Below are 10,509 nucleotides of genomic sequence, written 5' to 3' on the forward strand. Positions count from 1 at the left end.
TTTTTTGACCTCTGGCATCCAAATTATACAAGGATGGATTCAGAAACTGGAGGAATAAAACGCATTAGAATAAGTAGCCCATTTCTTTTCCCTCCTCTCCTGACCCCCCTCCCGTGCCCGTCCCCAGCCCCCTTCATCGCAGCATTTCATGGTTGGTGGTATAGGTGCTGACGCTGATGGCCCAGCCCAGCCCCCCTGATTTAAAGTGAGAGACCAGGTCCAGATGCTGAGGAGCGCAGACGCGTCTGATGCGCAACAGAAGACGGAGACGCTCCACGGTGCCGCCGCTGGCAGCAGAGAGTTGATGCCGCACAGAAAGCTGTTCAGCTGTGGAATATTGATTTCTAACCTCATAGATTTAAAGTGATGTTCAAAAGTAAAGCGGTGGGTTTGATATAAAGTGGAAAACCTTGAGTGAAACCCAGCAGGAGCGCTCATGGAGACGCGCCTGGAGCCGGTGGTGTGAAGGAAGGAAAAAAACAGATCATGAACTTGTCAGAGCCCGTGTGGCTCCTTGGAGAGCAGTGGAACCTCACCGACCTGGAAGAGGATGGAGATAATAAACGTTTATTCGGGATCGGCACGGATAACTTCATCACGCTGCTGGTGTTTTTGCTGATCTTCACACTGGGCGTGCTGGGTAACTCCATGGTGATCACCGTGCTCGCCCGGAGTAAGCCCGGCAAGCCGCGCAGCACCACCAACATCTTCATCCTCAACCTGAGCATCGCTGATCTCTCCTACCTGCTCTTCTGCATCCCCTTCCAGTCCACCATCTACATGATGAACACCTGGGTCTTGGGAGCCTTCATCTGCAAATTCATCCACTACTTCTTCACTGTGTCCATGCTCGTGAGCATCTTCACCCTCTCTGCCATGTCCGTGGACCGGTACATCGCCATCGTGCACTCCAGAAAGTCCTCCTCCATCCGCGTGGCGAGGCACGCTCTGATCGGCGTGGTGGTGATCTGGATCCTCTCCCTGGCCATGGCAGCACCCATCATGCACTACCAGAACCTCTTCCATGGAGTGAATAACGAAACTTTCTGCTGGGAAGTGTGGCCGGATCAGAGCCAGAAAAAGGTCTACGTGGTGTGCACTTTTGTTTTTGGTTACGTCTTGCCTCTTCTCCTCATTTCCTTCTGTTACGCAAAGGTAAACACTGCAAAAATGACCTAGAAATATGCAAATATGTCTTAGGTCAAGTATATTTACCCTTAATTTGAGGAGGTAAATAAGATGATTTGCCAGTGGAATGAGTTAAAATAAGAAACTTGGATATATGCACTGGAAATAAGACAATGCAATTGTTTTTTTTCTTATTTTCAATGTAAATTATATTATTCCATTGGCATTGTGTCTCATTTATCTCCTCAATTCAAGAAAAAATGCACTTAAATTAAGAAAAAATATCTCATTCAGATTCACATTTTTTGTAGTGAAGAGAGCTGCTCGGGTTAGTCTCTGTATGCATTGCTACTGATCAACCAAAACTATATCTATTGTCTTATTTATTTTTATTTTTTTTTGTTTACAGGTGATTAATCACTTGCACAAAAAATTAAGAAATATGTCCAAAAAGTCTGAGGCTTCAAAGAAAAAGGTAAGCGTCGAATTATTATTATTAATGTATTGTTTTGGTATTAATCAGCATTTTCACACTGTGGTGGTTTCTGATAAGAGCAACATGGGGTGATAAAGCATGGGAGGCACCATGAGCAGAAGAAAAAAGATAAGTTTAGTCAGGGAGTTGTTAAGAAAACATTGTCTTGTGCTTTTTTCCATGTTGACCTCTTTAAAAATCTCCCCACCACTTATGTTGTTCACAGTAAGAATCTTAAAAAAGCAGCAGTCCTGTTTTGACACCTCAAATTTATCTAATTTGAAAATACTTTTCAACAGAACCAACATTCTTTTAACGAATAATTAGAAAAACCTGATCATACCTAACTAGGGTATAAATACAAACAACGTTGCATAAACATTAGATGAAATTGTTTCTATATTGATCACCAGTAAAGTGTGAATTACCATGGGCTTCATTGGGGTGGTGGGGGTGTTCAAAGGAAGGGGATCTTCTACGGTTTCCCAAACATTTCAGCCTGTGACCCCCAATAATAACAATGTAACCTACTGATAAACACCCATAAAACTCCCTACTTATCAATATATGTATAAAAATTATGTAATTAAACTCATATACTGATTATTAAAAAACTACACTGAAATATTCATAAATTCATCTCCTCCAACTTCATCCAACAGAGTCGCGGTGGGGCTGGTTTCTATCTCCAGCATTCTTAAGGTGAAAGGCGGGGTACACCCTGGATAGGTCGCCAGTCCATCGCAGGCCAACACAGAAACACAAAACCGTGCACATTAACTAACACCCTCACACCTAAGGATTTAATTTAGAGCTGCTCTCCAGCCTAACACTCATGTTTTTGACCTGTGGCAGGAAGCTGGGGTACCGGGAGAGAACCATTGCATGCACAGGGAGAACATGCGACCTCCATGCAAAAAGACGCTGGGCTTAGATTCAAATCCAGAACCTACTTTCTGATGGACAACACTGTTACAAACTGGCCATACTGCAGCGCTACATTGAAATATTTAATTTATTATTAAAAACATATTTTAGAATATATAATGGGATGTGTAAATATGTGCATTTTGCATTTTCACGGCATATGTAATATTTGAATTATGTGTTGGATAAACAGATAAATGCAACTTCTCTTTATTTCATTCACATTTATGTCATTTAATATAATATATATCTCAGAGATCACCTCACCATGGTTGTCAAAAAAAAAACTTGCAACCCCCAACTTTGGTGTCTTGTGACCCCCAGTGGGTCCTAAAAACTGATCTCTATTTATTCACGGGATTGTTGATTGCACGTTGGTAGTACAGGGTTTAAGTGAAGCCACCGGCCACCATATTGGTCCTCCCTAGTTAGACCGGTCGCAATGTAAACATAATGTGTCTTACAGTATCGAACAATGACGATATTCTCATTTTCAGGGGGATTTAAGACTTTTACATTAAAGATAAAGTCTTCACTTTGAAACACTCTTACTGTTTCATAGCATAAGTAGATTACTCTAACTTATAATAAAAAATAGACTCATCCCATTGCATAGTCAGTAGGAAGTCTATAAATCATGTAATATAACATATCATACAAATCCATCACAATAGAATTACTGTGTTAATTGAGCATCATAATACAGATGTTCCAAAAGTTGATGATGTAAATGTAATATACTTTATTGTATTTCATTGTTATGGTAATAACATATAACATAAGATTTCAAGATTTTACATCAAGACTAAATTGCAAGTACATGTCTGATAATGCTGCAGTATGCTATCTCTCTGCATTAGCCTTTAAACATTTTTGAGTTGTTTTTTTCCCATCAATGTAACATGCAATATATTTCAGCACATGACTTTTTCAAATGAAAAACACCACATTGCAAAAACAACTACGTAAAGAATTACTACATTGACAGTTCGCAATCAGTTACTTTCTATTTACTTTGCTTTTATTTTCTAACGTTAGACACAATGTCAATGACTAAAGGACAGATTAGACTTCTGCATCAAATATCAATAACTGTAATCAAATGTCACTTGCGTCTGGTCGCAAACCAATTTTGCTGGTATGCTTCTGCACCATCAGTCTGGAATTTCTAGGGACGCACAGCAGTTTCCTGCCAAAGCACAAGGGTTAGCCTATTCGAGAACTCGCGAGACCTTTGGCGGATGGTCACAAGGACTTTGGCGTCACCGGTGGGAGTCCTTATCTTCCAAAACAACAATGGCGCGTCTGCAAGATATCACGGTCAGGGAGATGGATCTAGAGTTGTTAGAAATCAAAGAGGAACAGGTTCTGGCTGATCTCCCTCCAGGAGTTGGCAGAGACCTTTGCATCTTTATATAATTTGTCTGAGGCATCGTACAAGTGGTTGTACTTCCGAACCTCTTCGAGTAATCATTGTCGTAGTTGCCTATTGTAGTTGTTCCTCGGTTTTTAAAAATGGCGCGCCCTGGCTCAGAATCGAGAAGGACGACCCCGCATACAGCCGGAAAGGCATACCAAGGACCAATCACAGCTGCTTTTTGTCTGCGCACTTCCAGTTGAGTTCTACGCGGGTTTGGCGACCATCTGACACATGGTCAGGATTTTTTTTCAGAGACAGATTTGACGGTTGCAGAGGCTATGCGTCAGAAGCATAAATTGGCCTTAACTCTGTCAATGTCTTTGAGTCGGACCAAGATATCCAGACTAATGATATGCTAAATACTATAGTATGGGATACATCGATGTATATATAGATTTTCTTGGTTAGTACTACTACTAACTACTATTTTTACTTACGCATCTCCGTGGGAGTGGGGAGTACTAATATGGCGACTTGTGGCTTCACTTTTTTCGGGCAATCAGCAATCCAGTGAATAAATAGAGATCAGTGGTCCTGACCCCACTTTGGGAACCCCATTCTAATGAAAAAACATGCAGGAAATTCAACATCCTGCTATAGCAGGTTTCTAAATAACAGGGAATGCATTTAGTGAAATAAACTAATATGCATTTTGTGAAAATAATAGATAGACAGACAGACAGAATTTAAGACAAATGCACCCATATCCAAATCCTTCATACAAAGTTTGACCTTGAACTCAAAAAATGCTCTGACTGCTAAACTTGCTTGATATGATTAGAAAGACAGTTATTTAGTGGATTTGTCATAAAATTCATTATGATCAAAGAACAATTCATGCCAGAACATCACTGTATCCAGAGGCTCTCCTATTTGTCCAGATAAATGTTCAGCTCGCCAGTATGACTTAGTTCACATGCTTAGAATGTTTGTTTATAGGAGTTTTAAAACCTTTCTTCTAATAATGGATTAGGACTAAAACATAGAATATTACATTAGGCCTTTAGTTTCCATGAAAACACTCATGGAGGAAGGCTCCATTTTGTGCTAAAAAGAAGACACATTTGAACCAAACAAAATCATAAAATGTGCAAAACCACCAGCAAGAATTTTAGAAGATTTTTTTTTTTCATGTCAGTTGATGGGATTGTGCTCCCCTCCACATCGTCTAGCATGCTCAGAGTAATAGTTGTAAGAAAATACCTTGTTCTCGACACAGGTGGCTGATAAAGTCAGAGCTTGATTGGTTCTTTGATGATTTGGTGCTAAAGTAAAGGGCTATTCTTGGATATTTTTGTTAGGAGTCTTAACTGCATTTAAATTAGACATCAAACATATTTGTTCTGGTTATAAATCTGATGGATTACTCTTCCTCTTGGAAAGATTTATTGATAGAAAAACAGCAGCAACTTAAACAGCTTTAGGAATGATTGAGACAGCAGGAGGGACTCGCTCAGGCTTCTTCATTAAACCAGCCCCACTTCTGACCGTACTGTTATACCTCTAATCCTGCAGAGAAAAGAACCTTTTCTTTTCTTTAGAGCTGAAAAAGGGAATATCATTAGCATTGTGGTTAGCTGTCATGCCCTCTTTATTCTAGTTGGAGGTCATTACTGCAGCTTTGCCAAGGGACAGTTATTTGCTGTTGCCTGCCTGATAGCTGATCTTTTCCTCTGTATGGCTGTTGCTCTTCACAGCTGGTTGGGTTAACAGCACGCATTTGCTGTCCACCCAGTGCCATAAAGCCAGGGTTTACAGACTTCAGATGTGCCTTGAGTGGGGGAGTTGATGAGAATGTAAATATGCTTTAATGTGATCCCATAGTTCTTTGCAAGTATGTTTTACTGCACAAGGCTTAAAATAACTGGGAGGTAAAGGTAGGAATGTCAAATATTCTTGTGATTTACTGTTCTTGTTGAGTGTGGCGTTGGGAGAATGCATAGAAGGGATATGAGAAGGTTTGCCGAGAAATATTTGGCATTGGTGCATAAAGCCTTGACTATAGTAAATACATTCCTGAGATAAGATATAGTGTTAAAGCCTTTTCAATATCAGAGGGGACTGTTTCCACAGAGTATCAACAATAGAGGATGTTTATATATGTCAAACTGGGGTGTTCCTCCTTTTAAAAGCTATTTTTATGCGTTTGTATCTTCTCCTAACAGAATATGTCTCCAAGAATGTGCTTCTGATATTTTGTCCTGTGTGTCATTCTGGAAGATTAATGCACAGCAAGGCATCCCAGACTCTTTGGAGAATCAATGAAAACCAAATCATGAACATACAGGAAGCAAACAAATCAGATGCCCACTTTTGCCCATTTGTATCATTTAAAGTGTGCCTGTAGATGCGTTTTTTTTGGTGGAGTCAGATATCAGTTCAATTTTTTCTGAAGATGTTACCAATGGTTAGAACCCAGCTGATGAAAATTCCCGAGTTACAGATTTTGTGTTAATTTGAGCAGAAGCTTTTTTTTTTAAATGGCAAATTTAAAGCGGTACAAACTGCCATATTTGTGAAGTTGAAGGTTCAGGGACACCTTCAATTAAAATCTCACTTCTAGTACTAATGTTGTCAATCTTCATGCTGAACTCTATAAACATTAATTGAAAGTTGCAGAAAAAAAAATTGTAGTAAAGTAAGTAAATAAAAGCAGTATGAAAGAGTGAATAATACCCCATTATGGTCCTGAGTAAATGTGATGGGTTCCTTTCAGAAATCTAATCTGTCGGTTTGTTTCTTATTAAAATAGAAAAGATATGTTATGTAAAACAAGAAGAGATGAAAGATTTAAAGTTTATATCTAAACACCCAGAAAACTTCCCCACATTCCTCAACTCTGACCAAAGAGCCCGCTGGGTCATTCACCATGTTTTCTTTTCTTCTCTCTCTCTCTTTTTTGTTTTTTGTTGTTTTTGCTTTTAAACTGATGTTGCTGATGTAGTGAAGTTGCTTTGGTGAGGCTGAGGCATTCATTTGCAATCTACATGTATGGCTTTGGATTTCGCTAGGAATGTAAAAATACCTTCTATTTGTCTCATAGAGGTGAGAAAATCTTTAAGAAAGCTTAGACTAAAACCATTTTTTATTATGCACGTAAAATAACAAAGCTTTCTCAGATCAACAGCATTTCTGTAGCCAATTTCAGCGTATCAGGGCACTATGCTCAAATTTGTCCCTGCTACACTGAAATTCAGGCCACTACGGTAATTTCTTATGCAGTAAAGGTATTGTCCCTCTGACTGACTTCTGGGCTCCCTCCTCCAGGGCTCTGTCCTGCCCATTTTGGCACAGACACCGGTTACGCTGAAAGTTGTCAAAATTATTTGGAAATTGCACTACAGACCCACCAGCAGACAGGGGATCCAGCTTTGAATGCAAGCAGGCAATATAGGTGGAGAAAAAAACAAAACAAAAATCCATATGCCAAATTATTATCTGCCACCCTCTGGTTCAGATAGGAGTGCTTGTTTCACATGTGATGAGTTATGTAAAGATAGGTCAAGCAATCATTTGACAGGCAACTGACTGGCTAGGGGTGCCACCGCACAACCCCATGTTTTACCCCTTGTGGACAAGTGTACAAAATGTACACCAGTGCAGCACCAAAGGGATAAGATTAAACTAATCAAATGCAGAACCGCAGTGAGGTACTCCAGAATAAATGATTTTAATGTTTCACAGTGCAGCCATAGTGGTGCGCATGTTGCGCCCTCTCTGTAGGGCCGAAAACATTGACAAAAGTGCAGGGCACTCCCCTCCTTCCTCAATCATACAACCTGAGCAGCTACAGGAGAGCACAGGGAGAGCGGTTGTGATGTTGCAACTGCACAAAACCTTGAGCAATCTCTCTTATTACAGTTATTGAAAAAAAACAACACGTATACTGCATGAATGATATGATGGTAAACTTCCATGGTTTTTAAGCCATGACTATTCACATCAAGGTATATCTTGAATTTAGAGAACAGTCCATGCCTATTATTAATCCAGGATTAACTTGTTTTTAAGGGATACTTTATCCTTGTTTAGTTCTAAGGGGGTTTTAACCCCCAAAAGCTTTGTTTTAAAGAATATATGAATATTTTAGATAACCCACTTTACGTTTGACCAGTTAAGGTTTTTAGATCATTAACAAAAAAAGCTGTAGCATAACACAGACAGTAGTATTTATCATGCTAGAATGGCTTAGATTTTAAAAAATCCCAATACAGTCTAAGCTGTTCTATCTGGAAAAGGTGAACCAACGTCATATTAAACCTATTGATTAAGAATGGGATGTCCCTTAAGCTCATGTGATTTACCGCAGGCTGACAAATAGTTTTGGCAATATAGTAGGGTTAGGGTTAGGGTTAGGCCATTTGGCCAAATCTTCCTTGGAGTGCATCTCAAGCTCCATCAGGTTGGATAGAAGACATCTGTGCAGAGTATTTTTCCCATCTGTCAGAGATCTCTATTAGATTTAAATCTGAATTCCAACTTGACCAATCCAGGGCATTCAAAGATGTATTTTGAAGCCACTTCTTTAAGATACTGACTATGGCCTTTTTGGTTTGTTATTCCAGTCTGAGGCCAAGAGCAGTCTGGAGCAGCCTTTTATCCATGATGTCTCTGTACATTGTTGCAATCATCTTTTCCTCAATGTATGCAAATATTTAAAATTTTATCTGAGCAGACAAAAAAATTGTATATGTTGGTTTTCATGGTCTGGGAGTCCTTCTGGGGCCCTTTGGCAAACTTATATGCCCTTCCATGTGCATTTTAATAAGGACTGGCTTTTCTCTGGCAATACTACCATACAGAAATCTCTGTTGAGGTTTTAGCATCTCAACAGAGGAACACTGTAGTTCGGAATAAGTGACGATGTGGTTCTTCGGCAACTTACTAACTAAGGCTAATCTCTGTTTGCTAAGCTTATATGGTGGGCCCACTCTTGGAAGTGCCCTAATGGTTTCAAACTTCTATTTACCAAGAAAGGAGTCCACTGTGCTCATATGGACCTTCAAAACTGCAGAACAATTTCTATATAATTTCCCATAATTTTGCATCAAGACGATCCTGTCTCAGAGAACTGCATAGAATGCCTATGACCTTATGCTTGGTCTTTGTGCTCTGACAAGCACTGTAGTAGACCTTATAGAGACATGCTCGTGCCATTCTTGATGATGTCCAATTGACCTCAGATGGATTACATTTAAACCTAGAAAATCTTGGAAACAGTCTAGAGTTTGCCACAATTTGGAGCGTGATGGTGAAAGCTATGCATACATATGTATAGTAAGTGTGATTTCTCAGTTTCTTTATTATAAAATTGGCAACAATCTTAGACATTGTTTTCACATTGCCATAATGCAGTATTGTGTACAGAATGTTGAGGACAAATATGAATTTAACTCAACAAACACTGTAACATGTGGATAAACTGCACTCTCCAGGGTGAATGTCCTTCTCATTTCCTACACCTAATCCTTTGGACAGTTACATCTTTAAGGTCACTAAATTTCACTAAATGTATTTGTATTGGCATGTGATATCAAAATGCAAGGTAAATAAAATGAACTATGATGTGCTTGAAAGCAAGTCATGAAGCGTGAACTATTTTCTTATTAAGAGACTAAAGTAATGTTTTCGTTCTAATTAAACATATAAGCTATTAAGCAGTAACAGATAAAATGATTATTAAGAAGGAAATTTGATTCAGTAACCTTCAACTTCTCCTCGTTAAAAAGTTATCCAAAGTATTTAATTATTTCCCTAGGCCTGGAATGTTATAATATAGAAAAGTTACACTGAAACAAAATCCAAATTTGTTTCTTTTTTCTTCTTTCTCAAAGTGAAAAAAACACTGGTCGAAAGAAACAAAGGAATTCAATCAAAAATAAATAATTAGGTTTCTTGGGCAACACAGAGTAGAGTCCTAAGTTTAAAGTTGGGGGTTGGGAAAAAAATCATTGTGTCATCATTGTTTGTGGATGGAAAAAGTCTTGTCAGCTCACTGTTAGCTCTGTGAAATCGTATGTGAATGACAGCTGGAGAGAACAAGGTCTTTCCCAGTGCTGATTGGGAAACCACACATCAAAGAGAAACAAAAGTGTTTTATCGAAAGAGACTTAAACTCTTCCAAGGGTTCACACATAATGGGTGAACTATGATGTTTTATGTGTCGTACAAGTGGGTTCAACAAACAGCTGTGATCAGCACTCAGATATCCAGGCTTCCAGATGGAGCAAACAGATGGATATGGATAATTAGGAAAATTTATATTTGGCCCAGTCTGCCTAAAATTTTATAGTAATATCTGTAAATTGAGATATGGACAGCTTATGCGTTAGAGGTCATGCTTTATCTCTCTCCTAAGCTGAGTGTTATTATCCTTTATGAATGAATTAAGTAACACCAAGAGTTACTTCTCAGAGACTCTTTAAGTAGCTTCAATTAGAGGTTGTAATTATGAAAAAATATAAAGCTTCTTTATATATATATATATATATATATATATATATATATATATATATATATATATATATATATATATATATATATATATATATATATATAT

At 38.6% G+C, this 10,509-nt stretch overlaps 1 protein-coding gene across 1 annotated transcript in view; it reads left to right on the plus strand.

The window, feature by feature from the left end:
* Window positions 1-210: 210 nt before the first annotated feature.
* The window catches only part of LOC107099330 (galanin receptor type 1-like), a 29,336-nt gene continuing 19,037 nt past the window's right edge, over window positions 211-10,509 (plus strand). Inside the window, exons 1-2 of the mRNA XM_015397406.1 lie at window positions 211-1,155; window positions 1,538-1,603. Of these exons, the coding sequence (XP_015252892.1) occupies window positions 487-1,155; window positions 1,538-1,603 (735 nt within the window). The 5' untranslated portion in view covers window positions 211-486. The remainder of the gene's footprint in view (window positions 1,156-1,537; window positions 1,604-10,509) is intronic.

The sequence above is a fragment of the Cyprinodon variegatus genome, unplaced genomic scaffold (genome assembly GCF_000732505.1).
Source record: "Cyprinodon variegatus isolate N-32 unplaced genomic scaffold, C_variegatus-1.0 Scaffold860, whole genome shotgun sequence".
Lineage (NCBI taxonomy): Eukaryota > Metazoa > Chordata > Actinopteri > Cyprinodontiformes > Cyprinodontidae > Cyprinodon > Cyprinodon variegatus.